Raw genomic sequence first — 15,263 nt, 5'->3', positions numbered from 1 at the left:
ATGTCAGATGTTTGCTGAGTTTACTTGTAAAGTTTGAGTGATACGGCTTTCAGTGGCATTGGCTACTTTGGGTCTTGAAAAAATGGGTTAAAAATACTTTACACAAGTCAACCCTACCAGCATTGCATATGGTATTCCAAATTGCTTAGAGTAAAAGGCCTTCATATATTTTGTTTCTTCTGCTTTTCAGACTTGCATTTAGCAGCAGAATTAGGGAAGACGCTGCTGGAGCGCAACAAAGAGCTGGAGGATTCTCTGCAGCAAATGTACACCACCAACGAGGAACAAGTACAAGAGATAGAGGTACTCACAGCAGAGGCTGGGGAAGTGCAGGCAAACGTATAACTCAGATACATAACCCATTTATGCTGCAGGCACATATTCAGCATTGCTATGAAAAGACATGTCAGTGTTTGGGTAGGGTTTGATTTGGGACAGTCAACGTTAGCAGTACCCACAAAGATGCATGATTAGGGAGAGGAGTGAGAAGCATGCATAGAAATTGCTGAAGCAAAACTGGATAAGCCCCAGAAGAACAGAGCAGAACAGTTCCATGACACAGTGTTTTGTCACTATCCAGGGAAGCCCCATACCCTTTCATCCTGAGCAGAAACTTTAATAGGGGTCACTTTGGGTTAGCCCCGGATTCCTTTTTTAACAAAGCCCCTGAAATGGAGCTGTATTGCTTTCTCCCATTTGGCCCAAAACAATCTATTTTCTGTTGGCATTTCCTTGTTTTTTGCAAGGAGCAAGCCATCAAGTTACTGTGGTAACAAATCACTCTGGCAGAGTCAGAAGGTCAAACTTAAGTATCCTTAGTTTTGGGGGGTGAAAAGGCATGACCATATAAGGTAAAGCTTTCAATTGCCCTGGAGAGGTATTTTGCCTGAGCTTGTTAGTTTCCTTTTTCCTTTTTACACAGCCTCTCTTTCCAGTCCTCTCTGAGCGCGTGTGAATGCACAAGCTTGTAAATATGTTTCTGTGCTTTCTGTAAATACATTTATTTTTATAGAAATGCCTGGTGTGTGTTTTTTCTGATCTCTCGGGCCAAACACTTTCCAGCACTCTGTCACAGGTTATGGGCCCAGTAAGCAGCCCAGGGAAACCCCAGAGAGATCAGCTCCACACCTCATGCACAATTTAAAGGCAGGTAGCAAAGACCTGTGAAGATTTTCTTTGGAGCCGCCTGGAGGTTTTCCAGCCACTGCCGGTCTGCAGGACAAAGAAAACAGCTGAGATGACATGCAAAAGAAGGAAGAAGCCACGGCTGCCTCCCAGCCCTCAGCGATGCCTCTGGAGCGCCTATCAGAGACCAACTATTTGAATTGGGCCCTGAAGATGGAAATGTATCTTCTCAAAGAGAATCTTTGGACGCCAATTGGCGAGGAAACCCCCCAAAATCCCAGTGCTGAAAGGCTTAGACAGGATGAGTGGGCAAAGAGACACCATTATCCTGGGAGTTGAGGACAATCAGCTAGTGCACGTGCACGGCATGCAGTCTGCAAAGCAACTTTGGGATGCTTTGAGAGACTTGTATGTAAAGGCAACAGCAGGGAGTAAAGTTACCCTGACAAAAAAGCTATACAAAGCCTACCTAGCAGAAGAAGATAGCCTTCCTGAGCACCTGCATCATATTCAGCAGCTGTTTGTTGAGTTGCAGGAGAGAGGAATGGAATTTACACCTCTCACAAAATCCTATATCCTGCTGTCCTCATTGAATGAAACGTGGGACACACTGATTTGTACCCTGGAGGCTATGCCTGAAGCAGACCTCACACCATCATATGTAACACAGCACTTACTCGCTGAATGGGAGAAGAGAGAGGAAAGATCCCCCCCATCTCTTCCGGAAAGCTGCAGCACCAGAAAGCAAGGGGAAAGAAGGGAAATGAAGCTGAGGCAACAGCACTAGCTAGCCAGCGATGCTTCAATTGTGGTTCAGCTGGACATTTGCAGAAAGACTGTGTCATGTTCATCGTTCCAATGTTCTGAATACATCGTAACGTTTCGCATGTCACTTTCCTGATCCGTGTTTGCTGGGTGGAGATTTCCAGCCGTGCCAGGCTGTAATCTCCTTGCTGTAACTGTGGAATGTATGTTTGGGTTATGGAATGTGTTCAACCAATCTTGAACACATTCCATAACCCAAACATACATTCCACAGTTACAGCAAGGATATTACAGCCTGGCACGGCTGGAAATCTCCACCCAGCAAACACGGATCAGGAAAGTGACATGCGAAACATTACGATGTATTCAGAACATTGGAACGATGAACATGACAGACTGTGCCTTGAGACCCAAGAGTAGAAAGACAGAGAAAAGGAACACAAGGGCAACACAGAAGAAGGCTCTTCAGACAACCCAAATTGCACAGGTTTCTGAGAAGGGTAATTCTGATGTATGGGTGTTAGATTCTGGGGCCAATTGTCATTTATGTAATTGTGAAAGCTCTTTTGTGTCACTGTCTAAAACTGACAGACAATGTATCTCTGGCTGATGGGTCTGTGACCAAAATTATGGGACAAGGTGACATGTATTTATCCTGCTTGGGAGAAACTGTGAAAGGTGTGTTGTATGTTCCAAATTTACAGTCAAACCTTTTATCTGTAGCACAATTAGCTGCAACAGAGTATGTCATAACATTTAAGAAAAATGGTTGTGAGATACGTAAAAATGGGAAATGGTGTGCTACTGGTATGTTAAAAGACTCCTTGTACATTGTGCAAAATGCAAGGAAGCTAAGCTGCAAGGCTGCAGTTGACAACATGCCATATCATAACCAATGTGTACACCTGATGCATAGGAGAGTTGGTCATGCTAATTTCAAGTATATAGCACAAATGCCACAGCTGTGTGCTGACCTAAAGATAAAACCCTGTGACAAATACTTAGATTGTGTAGTTTGCAAAGAATGCAAAACACTAAAAGCTCCTGTGAGTAAGCACAGTGACAGAGTTACAACTAGACCTTTGGAAATTGTACACTCTGACATTATTGGTCCTTTTGCTCCAAGTCTTGGACAAGCAAGGTATGCAATGACCATCATTGATGATTTCTCAAGATACACATTTATCTACATCTTAAAACATAAAGATGAGGCATTTGAGAAATTTACAGGTTTTGTGACATGGGCAAATGGAAAATTCCCTAGGCCTGTATCTGCGCTCCAGTGTGATAGAGGAGGAGAGTACCTTTCTCACAAATTTAAAACGTTCCTAGCTGAAAAGGGGATAGAACAAATTCTTTCTAACCCTTACACCCGTCAGCAAAATGGTGTTGCTGAAAGGAAGGGCAGAACCTTGCAAAATGCAATGGAATGCATGCTTAAAGATTTCCAGGTTATCATTCAGATATTGGACAGAAGGAATAGCCACTGCCTGTTATGTACAAAACAGACTGTATAACTCTGTGATTCAGGACACTCCATTCCATTTGTTTTATGGTGTGAAATCAAAGGTAAACCATCTTAGAGTGTTTGGTAGCACTGCATGGGTTCATATTCCAAAACAGCAGAGAAGGAAAGGAGGCCCCACAACAACGAAAGCCATCTTTGTTGGCTATGAACAAAGCCAAAGGAGCTACAGGTTCATAGTGGAAGAGAAATTAATAATTAGCAAAAGCGCTTCTTTTGCTGAGCAAAACTGGGGGAGATTAAATTCTAGCTCTCCAGTTGATCTAACAACAACAGGGACTTGCTGATAGTGACCTTTTGCCTGGTGAGGACATTAAACTAGAAAAGCAAACTGAAGATCTGTCTGATGAGACAGATGCTTCTCAGGAAAGTGATAGGAGTCAAAATTTAAGCCCTGTATTACCTCACAGATCTCAGAGGAGTAATAAAGGTGTTCCTCCATCACGTTTTCAGGCTGAAACAGTAAAGGCTTTTCACATATTCACAGAACCTGAGTCTTCAGAACAAGTGAATGCTTTACCACCTGAGATTGCACAAAATTGGCATTCTGCCAGGCAACAGGAGTTAGCATCCTTGAAAGAAAATAAAACATGGAAACTGGTAATCTACCTCCCAATGAACGCTGCCTAGGTTGCAAGTGGGTTTTCAAACTGAAAAGGGATGCTGATAGCAAAATCCAAAAATATAAAGCAAGGTTGGTTGCAAAAGGGTTCAGAAAGATGGAAGGACTTTGGAAAGGAAGATTTAGACTTTGACAAGACTTTTGCACTAGTTACTAAAGGTGAATCAATTAGCTTACTGTTAAAAATTGCTGCACTCAAAGGAATGTCAGTTCATCACTATGACATTCAAACTGCGTTTCTCTATGGTGATTTAGACCACAAATTATACATGCAGCAACCCCCTGGCTATGAAAAAGGGGAGAATTTGGTCTGTGAACTGCAGAAATCAATCTATGGGTTAAAACAGGCTGCTAGATCCTGGAACCAAAAATTAGATGAAAAACTGCAGAATTTTGGTTTTGAAAAAGGAAAAGCAGATCCATGTGTATATGTGAAGAAAGACAAACAAGGCTGTATGTATCTGTGCATTTATGTTGATGATTTGCTGCTGTTCAAATCAACAGAAAAACAAAGGTTTGATTTTGAAGCCTGCATGAAAAGCCATTTCACATTAAAGAGCCTTGGAACAGTAACAAATTACCTAGGCTTGGAAATACACAGGGAGAAGGATGGTAGCTTTCTGTTCAGCCAACGTAGTAAAATTCAAAAGCTCCTAGAGGATTTTAACATGCAAGACTGTAAACCAGTCTCTACTCCTACAATACCAGATTTTCAGAAAGAAATAGAAGGAACTCATTTAACTGAGGCAGAGAAATATAGATCTGCAATTGGAAGTTTACTCTACATTGCAAATCACTCTCGCCCAGATATCTCAAATTCTGTGGCCATTTTAAGTAGACAGGTAGAGAAGCCTACATCTACTGGAAAAGCAGCACTGAAGAGGTTAATAAGGTATTTGAAAGGAACAAAGAATTATTGCCTGAAGCTAAATGCCTGTGGAATAGAAAATTTGCAGGCTTTTGCCAATTCTGACTGGGGAGCAGATGTCAGTGACAGGAAATCCACTTCTGGGATTTTAATTCAATTTGCTGGGTCAAGCTTAGGCTGGCATTCTAGAAAGCAAACACTTGTTGCTCTTTCCACTGCAGAAGCAGAGTTTTATTCTCTAGCACTAACCTGTAATGAGGTTGTATAGTTTAAACAGTTGTTAAAAGGCATAGGCATGGAAGTGAACCAGCCTATAACTGTTTATGAGGATAATCAAGCTTGCCTTGCAATGGCAAAATCTGAAACTTGCAAGAATAGGACAAAATATACAGATATTAGGTATCAATATGTCAAAGACATGATAGCCAAAGAGGAAATAATGTTAAAATATTGTGAATCAAAAGACGTGATTGCTGATATCTTAACCAAACCTCTTGCTCTATCAAGACATACAGAGTTGACAAACTTGGTTTGTGTCTTACTCCTTAGCAAAACAAAGGGGAGCGTTGGCATTTCCTTGTTTTTTGCAAGGAGCAAGCCATTAAATTACTATGGTAACAAATCACTCTGGCAGAGTCAGAAGGTCAAACTTAAGTATCCTTAGTTTTGGGGGTGAAAAGGCATGACCATAAGGTAAAGCTTTCAATTGCCCTGGAGAGGTATTTTGCCTGGGCTTGTTAGTTTCCTTTTTCCTTTCTACACAGCCTCTCTTTCCAGTCCTCTCTGAGCGCGTGTGAATGCACAAGCTTGTAAATATGTTTCTGTGCTTTCTGTAAATACATTTATTTTTATAGAAATGCCTGGTGTGTGTTTTTTCTGATCTCTCGGGCCGAACACTTTCCAGCACTCTGTCACATTTTCCACTAAATTTCTCACTGAATTCTCCCTCTCCCCCCCTTTTTTTCTAGCTTAAAAGATAGATTTAAAATAGCTTTATAATAACAGTTTTGTTCTTTAAAACGTACATTTGGGAGGGGGGAAGGGAAAGCACATTTGTAAAAACCCAATATTTCTCTCTCTTTTTTTTTTCCTTTCTACCCAGCAAAATGTTAGAAAGAGATTATGTAAAATGGTATTTCTCAACCTCAGGAACTTTTAAGATGTGCTGGCTGGGGAATTCTGGGAGTCGCTGAGGTTAAGAAACACTGATGAAAAGGGGCTCAGAACTCTCTGTCTGCAGGATAATTCTCCATAAACAGAATAAATTTGATGTGGGAGAAACCAGCAAAGAAAGATTGAGTTGAAAGTGGCTGGCCCTGGCTTGGGGGTAACCGAGGGGGAAAAAAGTCCCTCTTTGGGAGAGGAGGTTGGGCAGCATCTCAGAATGCTGCCGAGTGCTTTATCTAAGGCCCCTTTCCTTCATAGGCTCATGATGCAGAGCAGTTTTTAAGAGGGTGGAAGGAATTCCAGAAGGCATGCTGTGTGTGCTTTTCTGCTCAGTTTAAGGGGTCTTAAATCCATGTATCTTACTCGATTTATTACATAAATAATCATTTGAATGAATGTTCACAAATGTTTTTAAATTATACCTGTATAATTAAATGTAAGAGGGAGGGAAGGGAAAACACACTAGGGCTTTCAAGACTGAAGTCACCTCTTTGAGGTAGGTCAGGTCAGGAAACGCTCCTCAAGAAAGACTGGAATTCTGTTTTGTGGAGAAAGGCTATATAGCACAAGACTCTTCAAGGCCTGATTGCGTTTTCCCTTCCCTCCCTCTTACACCCCAGGGAGTTAAAGCAGAGCCAGTCTGAGTTTGTTTCTAATGTTTTCTTCATTTTCCAGGCTTAAAACATGTTTTGTAACTGTCGCCACAGTTTCTCCAAAGTCATGTCTCCACAGATGCTACCTTTTGTGTGAAGGAAAATATTATATTAATCTTTTAAGATAGCATGTCCCATTTGCTCATTTTTATAATTGCCTAGGCTATGTTGAAATTGATGCCTGATTGATCAGAGGCACATTTTTAGTCATTTAAAAAATTGTAATTGATTTGCCTCCCCTATTTATCTAAACATGTGGCTCTAGTGAATATTTCATTATGCTATTCTTAAGGAGTTTGGTTTGGTTTGGCTGCACTTCCTTTTGTTTTTCTTTCCAGTATTTGACAAAACAGCTGGAAATGTTGCGGCATATGAACGAACAGCATGCTAAAGTTTATGAACAGCTGGATTTAACAGCACGGGATCTAGAACTGGCCAATCAGAAGCTTGTGCTAGAGAGTAAGGCATCCCAGCAGAAGATACAATGGTAATGCTTTGTCTGGTGGGTCTGATTGGTAGATTTAAGATTTTAGAAGTAACACTGTGCTATCCTCAAAGGACCAAATTTTACATTCACGGTCATGGATAGAAAAGTATAACCCCTCCCCCTGGAGGTAATCATAAAGTCGTAAACCAATTCTTTTTAAAAGGTCTACTGAAGACCAAGTGAGCAAATGAATATTAATTTACTGACACCTTTACACAGACATTGGCATCACCCCTCTTACCTCTATAGCATGTCTTGCTGTGCTTCCTGAATTTGCATGTTGTGGATTTTTGTGGAGATCCTTGTCTCAAGGAACTAGTACCCCAGCTAGCTAGTCAGTGGGGAGAGTGCAAAAACGGCAGTCAGTCAGCACCCCTCCCCTGGGCTTGCCATTTCTTCCCTGCATTTGCTTTCCGGGGGGAGGGAACCCCTCTGTCCAATGTGTAGATGAGTGGGATAACCACACACCCAAACAGATGGGTGGTATAGAGAGAAGGTGCCATAATGCCTTGGGTTCAAATGAGAGGGGGAGCTCTGAGGCATGGGGAAGTGGAATGAGGTGGGGGTTCCCACTGCTTGAGAACTGGCTGCTCCAGAGTAGTTGTCTTGCAGTTTTCTCTGTAGAGACAGCTGAACAAAAGGTAATTTATTCAGCTCACAAAGACCTTGAAAAGCTCCATCATATTGTGAGGCCCAGTGATATCATGTTTGTCTCAGGTATGTCAAAAATGAAGAGGTAGAGGTTGCATTGCTGGCAGTTACCTGATAGTGGAAAGAGTTCTCAGATCTGAGTGAGGGATTTTGTTTTCCAAACTAAAGATTAGAAGAACAGTAACTGTATTTTGCAGCTTCTAAATGAGAAAAACTGCTGATTTCAGAACTAATACGAAGGTTTTGTATCCATATTCCCTCCTGAAAACAATGTGTGGAATGTAGCATTTGCCACTAAGTAGGAAACATGTTCTCTTTTGAAAGGACCCGTTATAAATAAAAAGTAATTAGCAAGGGAAGAGCTGTATTAGATGGGCGTGTGAATGGGTGATTTCTCTTTTCTCTTTGTATTGGGCTTCTCAGGGCTCCAGTGCTGTTGTTCATCCTGTTTCCTGAAGGGTGGTTTCAAAGTGTTTCTGAGTGAAAAATGCTGATACATAATTCCCACTGGAGAACAATATCGACTGTGTCCTCTATACCATCTCATATTTCCAGGATAGGATTTAAAGAGTGGAAAAAGCAAGTGTTTGAGAATGTATTGAGATGGGGAAGGGATGTGCAGGAAGCTTCAGTTCAGTTCCTAACCTAATTTAGCTCTTCTGGACAAATTGGCAGATGGAAACATAGTTATTCTTTGCATATATACTTCTTTAAAGATTTGAGAAGAAGCGTACATAGCTAATTTAAGGAACAGATAAGCTGACAGCACAGTCAACTGGCCCTAATAAGGGCTTACCTCTGTGTCAGTGTAATTGCAATTTATAGGCCAGAATTGTTGAAGTGTAAAAATTTAGTTGAAGGGCACATATTCTTGTTCTCCAGGGATGATGGTGCATATAATTATAGCTTGGAGGAAAGCAGAGGTGGATGGATAGTACAATTTCCCCATGCTATAGCTGTATTTTAGTCTAGATACTTTAACACTCACCTTTTTGTTTCATTTCTTTTCCATCAATCCTGAATTTATTTACAGCCTGACAGAAACTATTGAGGGACTACAAAATCAAGTTGATGAGCTACAAAAACAAGTGGAAGAACTGCAGAGCTTAGACCAGCTGCGTGTCCGCCGAGAAAAAAGAGAAAGGCGTCGAACCATCCACACATTTCCTTGTCTCAAGGAATTATGCTCAAGTCCCAGGTATTTTGGATAGGGGAAACAGTACTTCATTTTCGTAAAGTACTTCTGCTTGGCCCATCAATTAATTTGTAGAGGAAGCAGATGACATAACAGTGTATCTTGCTTTGTGTGGACCTTTACATCTGTCTTTTTCCTTGCCTGCTGTTTGTGCTATAATTGTGGAGATAATTGGTTCCCAATTTTGTAGCCATTCACAGTGTTCTCAAATCTCCATTTGGTACATCAGAAATCAATGTGTCATTTTACTGAGTCACTTGGGATTTTCTGCACTATTCTGAAAACTCTAGCTTGTTTTGTTTTGTTTTGTTTTTAAAAGAAGACTTGTTCAATAATGAATTGAAATCTTTTTTAAATTTGACAAGCTGTTTTAATTCCCAGACTGTAAGTGTTCCTGGTAGCAGAAAACTGATGCAAGAAAATATATATTTCAAAAGTGGGGTTAACAATTATTAAACTTCCTGTAATGCCAGTGAGAGGTTCTCACTAGAATAGCACAGAGAGGCAGCTGAGCTTCAATTTCAGATAAAGTAAACCTGAATTTCCTAATACTGATCTGCAAATTTGCAGGAAGAAGAAAAAAAGCAGAACATTGAATCAATTAATTCTGGCATTCAGATGAGTTCCATTTCTTCTACCTGCATTACAATCCAGTATATAGCACAAACAAAGACATGGATGGCTTTCTTTTATCTAGGGAAATGTTGTTTATGTAATGATACTGTTTCAAATAAAAATGATTCTATTGGAAGTAGAATAAAGAATCAAAGTGTTGGAAGGGGCATTTAGGCCATCAAATCCACCCTTCTGCTCAGTGCAAGAATCCAGATAAACAGATCTGTGACAAATGATTGTCCAGTCTCTACCTGAATACATCTAGTGAAGGGGAGCTCACCATTTCTCTCAGCAGTTTCTTCTACTGTTGAACTTCTCTTATCATTAGATAGTTTTTTTTAACATTCAGTTGGATTCTGTCTTCCTATCATCTAAAACTATCATTCTGTGTCTTGTAGAACTATACAGAACAAGTTTTGGCCTACTTCTGTATAACCTCCCCTTGGGTGTTTGCAAAGAACAATCATATCTCTCTTGATTATCCTTCTCAAAGCTCAACATATTCAGTTCCTTCCTCCTCTTCTCAGAGGTCATGCTTCATAGACCCCCAGTTATCCACATTGTCTTTCTCTATGCCTGTTCCAGGATCTCTGAATCTTAAAATGTGATGCCTAGAATTGGACACAGTACTGCAGGAAAAGGGGTGAATTTTGAACAATGCAAAATATATTAGAATTTTACTTCCTGTAATTTGAAATTAGTCATGTAGATTAGAAGCAGTCTCTTCTATATAAGAAGTCTCTTGTATATTGTTAATTTGCTCTTAACTGTAATACAGCAATTCCTCCCTTTTCTGAGAGAGTTTTTAACATTTTTTGAAAGTAATACAGTAAAATGCTGTATGAACTTTTTGGCTACAGAAAAAATTTCAGTTATCTGGGAAGAAGCCTCATTAACTCAGTGGTGTTTACATCTGGGGGAATAGATAGATACATAATGCTGATTATCACATACATGGCAGATGTGATTTGTAAACCTTTGGGGTATTTTTGGTTTGTTCCCTCTCTGAAACAAACAAGTTGGCATTTGAAAGTAAGTGCACCTGCCATGTGCAGGGGCAGCAACGCAGAAAGAGGCTTTTAGATTAGTTTGTGTAACATCTCCCTAATATATGCAAATAGAAGAGACTGTTTTGAAACAGGCTACACTATGTTCCAGTAATTGATTCATCTGATGCCAGCGGTAGCAAATGAATGGAAACAATCACTTCAAGAAGTTACTCTCCCCAGTGTGAGGGTTTAGAGCATTCCCCACCATTGCCTGAGTACCAGTTTCAATGTGCATTGCACATGACAGAGCACTGACTCAGTTCCTCTCACACTTGGAAACTCCTCCATCTGGACATAGAATTGCAGAATAATAAGAAAACACAATTTCTGTATGCTTTATTTCATCATCACCTGAAGGTCAGAGATCTCATTCATTGTCAACACCAGTTGCAATTCAGTCACCCTGAAAGATTTCTTTGGTGACCCATCTGGTTCTAGCAGAAGCAGTCTACACAATCAATGAGCCACTCAGCAAACATAATTCATGGAGATATGGCAAACATAATTGCTGTTGTTTTTAGGTCATAAAATAATTGTAGGCAAAATCTGTTAAGTAGCCATATAAAGGGACGCGGTGGCGCTGCGGGTTAAACCGCTGAGCTGTCAATCGGAAGGTCGGCGGTTCAAAACCGCGCGGCGGGGTGAGCTCCCGTTGCTCGTCCCAGCTCCTGCTCACCTAGCAGTTCGAAAACATGCAAATGTGAGTAGATCAATAGGTACCGCTTCGGCGGGAAGGTAACGGCGTTCCGAGTCGTCATGCTGGCCACATGACCCGGAAGTGTCTATGACAACGCCGGCTCCAAGGCTTAGAAACGGAGATGAGCACCGCCCCCTAGAGTCGGACACGACTGGACTTTACGTCAAGGGAAACCTTTACCTTTACCTTTACTAGCCATATAAAAATATTCTTAGAATACCTTTGATATGCTTTACCCAGAGTGTCTTAAGATAATGTATAACTATAAAATTTGCATTTGAATTTTTATAGATACTGATTTATAACAATTAAGGGGGATTTCATTGCCCTCTTTCACTCAAGAAAATTCTATTATACATATGAATGAGACATGGAGAGTCTGGTATTGCTCACGACTTTCCCACCCACAAGCTGTTTTAATTAATGGCTGTGTCACAGGCTGTTTATTAGGAGTCAGGGAAGAATATATGCTGAATGAGTTAAGCCAGAGGTGATTTGTTCAGTACTTGTTTTATAACTATCCTCCCACTAACTCTGGACAGCTTCAAAAGCACCTGTAGACAAAATTTCAGAGATGAGTTGGCCAGTCCCCATGGTTATGTGTATTTCTTTTATGTCTCTTCACTGTCTATTGTCAAATCAGTGTAGCAGGATTTTTGGGGTTTGGCTAGCACACCAGAAAATCAGAACAAGGTTCAAGAAGCATTGCCAGAATTGCTGTGTTAGATCTGTGTGTTTGATGTAAATGGTGCAGTTAAATATTGCACAATGTCCATAACACACAACGGACATAAGGATAAAAGAACAAAAGGGTATCTTTTGGTTATTGTTGATTGAAATAATGGAGGTTGATTTCAATGCAGTATAACACTGAAGGTGTTGGACTAAGACCAAGGAGACCCACATTCAAGTCCACCTTTAGCCATGGAAACTCCCCAGACAAATTGGGCCAGTCCCTTTCTCTCTCTCAATCCTACTTATCCCACTAGTGTTGGTTGAGGGGATAAAATTAAGGGAAATCCTTGTGTAAGCTACCTTGAGTTCCTGCAGAAAAGGCAGATACAAATTTAACGAATAAATAAAATCTGGACTCCTGGTCTGAAATTTCATGAATTGTTCAATAAGAGCCCAAGTGGTATGACTCTTACGGGTAATAGGAAAGATTGAATAAGCAAGTTCTTCTCCCTTTTCCTATTAGTATTGAGAGTGAACAGCCTGCCAGTATGGATCAGTCCAGTGCCATTACAGTAGCAATGAAATAGTTGCTCTAGTTACTACAGAAGTACACTGTATTGAGAGGTACAGTGTCAATCACTTAAGGGTGTAGCAGAACGCTCCTGTTTTAAGACTAGGGACTCTAGGCAGCCCAACTGGGAAAAAGGTGTAGATTTGTAGAGGTAGTTTTGTAGTCTTTCACTCTTCCTGTGCAAGTTAAAATGTGTCTAAATAGGAAAGACATAAGACATCACAGCTGACAGGGCTCATTCAGATGGCTTCAGAAAGAATATTAACTTCCATCCTCCCCCCCCCCAAAAAAAGGCTGGCAGACTAAGTGACAACTTCATTTTCTCAGAATTCTGGCTTTGTTGGTCCCCTAATTTCTGGCTCCCCCTGTAAAGTTAATTCGTAATTGAGCAGGGGGGCTTAGGAACAGTTTATAGTACAGATGCACACAGTATTTCTTTAGGTCAAATAGTTCATCTACATGCTGCCAATTTTCCCTTCAGCTCCCCCATACGGAACAGTACTTGACTTCCAGCACTGTTTAGGGACATTTCAGTATAGGAAAGAAGCAGCCTATGTATCTATGATAAAGTTGTACAAAGATTTACTTTCTGAATCTGAGATACGTGATAAGCAGAATTTTGAGTGTTGGTGAGATTACATATTTGAATTTCTTTGTGAAAAAGTTATAACTACATACAGAAAACCAGCAAATCACATTTGGGGGGAGGTACCTGTTCCAGTGGGGTATGAAACATGCCTGTCCTTAAGCCCAACAGAATTATCCTATGTGACTATCTAGAAGTATCCCACCCACCCATTTCACTAGAATGATAACACTTACCTACCCATGGAGTCCTGTGTTAATTTGCTAACCATATTGTCTTTTTGAGATTAGATATGAGGATGCATTCCAGATCCACAGCTCTTCAATGGAGTTCAGCCAGATGCCCTTGGAACGAGAGAATGAGCGACTGCAAGCAATGGTAAATTCTCTCCGGTCCCAAGTTAATCAGGAGAAGCAGCGAAAGGAGAGGGTGGAGAGAGAGTACACATCAGTCATTCAGGAGTACTCAGATCTTGAGCAGCGAGTGTGTGAGATGGAAAGCTGCAAACTGCGCATTAAAGAATTGGAAACTGAATTATTGGAACTCCAGCAGATGAAGCAAGTCAAGAAGTATCTCCTCAGTAGAGAGGACAACCTGTCAGAAGCACTTCTGGAGCCATTAAACAATGCCCCTGAAGCTGACTACATTGACCTTTCAGAGGAAGATGGGAGGAAAAACCATGAATCCTCCATGGCAGCTTCTCCGAACCATCCTGTCCGGAAAAGCTGTAGCGACACAGCCCTCAATGCCATTGTAACCAAGGATGCTGTGAGCCGCCATGAAGGCAACTATACTCTCCATGCCAACAATGTACGTAAGAGGGGAATGTCAATCCTGAGGGAGGTGGATGAGCAATACCACGCCCTGCTGGAGAAGTATGAGGAGCTTCTCAGTAAGTGCCGTCAACATAAGGACAGTGTACGCCATGCCGGTGTCCAAACCTCTCGCCCCATCTCTCGTGACAGCTCCTTTAGAGATTTCCGGGGGGAGGGTTATGAGTTGGAAGAGCTCAAAACAATGGAGAAGAGCCTTAGCAAACATGTGGAAGCTGTAGACAAGCGGCTAGAGCAGAGTCAGCCAGAATATAAGGCTCTGTTTAAGGAGATCTTCTCTCGAATCCAGAAGACAAAAGCAGACATCAATGCCACCAAGGTGAAAAAAAAGACCAGTAAGTGAATCTTCCCTCTTTGCCTGCACCTTCAGCCTCCTACTCTTCTTTTTAGCCCCAGGAAAAATTGCCTGGGCTCCTGCCTTTGTGCTCTGGAAGCTTCTTTCATTTGACAGCTTGCACAGAAAGGGAACCTGTTGGAGTGCTTCAAAATCAGCAAGAACCGAAGTCACATTCTTTAAGTTGATATTCCAAGCTGTCTGGCTCTCTGAATCTGCTGCAGAAGCTATATGTTGTAGTTGTAGTTGGTATCTAAGATTTTATGAGGATTTTTTTCACATCATGCAGCAGCCAGAATGCTTAAACAGGAAATCAGGCCAACTAACCACAGCTTCACCTGTTGCCACAGTCACTGTTCACTTTTCTGCATGGAACACAGGATCAAGCTTAGATTCCTTACTATGACCTGGAGGGTCCAAAATATAATTTTTTAAAAATATCAATTTTCAAAAGCAACTCCTGAACAATCAACTTTTCTCCTTTATTTCCATTTTGCTTCTTTCAATGAAGAACCCAGATAGTGCATCAGTGAGACTTCTAAATGGGCGGCTCCCTTTTCTGAAGGGAAATACGTTCTTCCTGTTTAAGCCATTATTTTATTGGTCAAACTTTTCAATATTTACAATGCAAGTTCATTGCAACTGGAAAAACTTGAAGAGAAATGTCAGATTGATTACTGTAATGTCTTCATCAGGCATACTTAATTATTCTGAACATCTAACATGTAGAACAAAGGAAGCATAGGATGTATAATTCCTCCAGTATTTATTTCAGTAAGTTGTCATCACTCATTTATTCTGGGATTTTCCAGAAGCCAAACAAATAAGTGCTATTACTGACTTGG

General features: G+C 40.9%; 1 protein-coding gene across 1 annotated transcript in view; it reads left to right on the top strand.

Moving 5' to 3' along the window:
* The window catches only part of CDR2L (cerebellar degeneration related protein 2 like), a 36,603-nt gene extending 21,761 nt beyond the window's left edge, over window positions 1-14,842 (top strand). The window contains exons 2-5 of the mRNA XM_063293163.1: window positions 191-303; window positions 7,064-7,212; window positions 8,897-9,061; window positions 13,542-14,842. Of these exons, the coding sequence (XP_063149233.1) occupies window positions 191-303; window positions 7,064-7,212; window positions 8,897-9,061; window positions 13,542-14,427 (1,313 nt within the window). The 3' untranslated portion in view covers window positions 14,428-14,842. The remainder of the gene's footprint in view (window positions 1-190; window positions 304-7,063; window positions 7,213-8,896; window positions 9,062-13,541) is intronic.
* Window positions 14,843-15,263: the final 421 nt, after the last annotated feature.

The sequence above is a fragment of the Candoia aspera genome, chromosome 2 (assembly GCF_035149785.1).
Source record: "Candoia aspera isolate rCanAsp1 chromosome 2, rCanAsp1.hap2, whole genome shotgun sequence".
NCBI classification, from domain to species: Eukaryota; Metazoa; Chordata; class Lepidosauria; order Squamata; family Boidae; genus Candoia; species Candoia aspera.
This window is presented reverse-complemented; position numbering and strand designations above follow the sequence as displayed.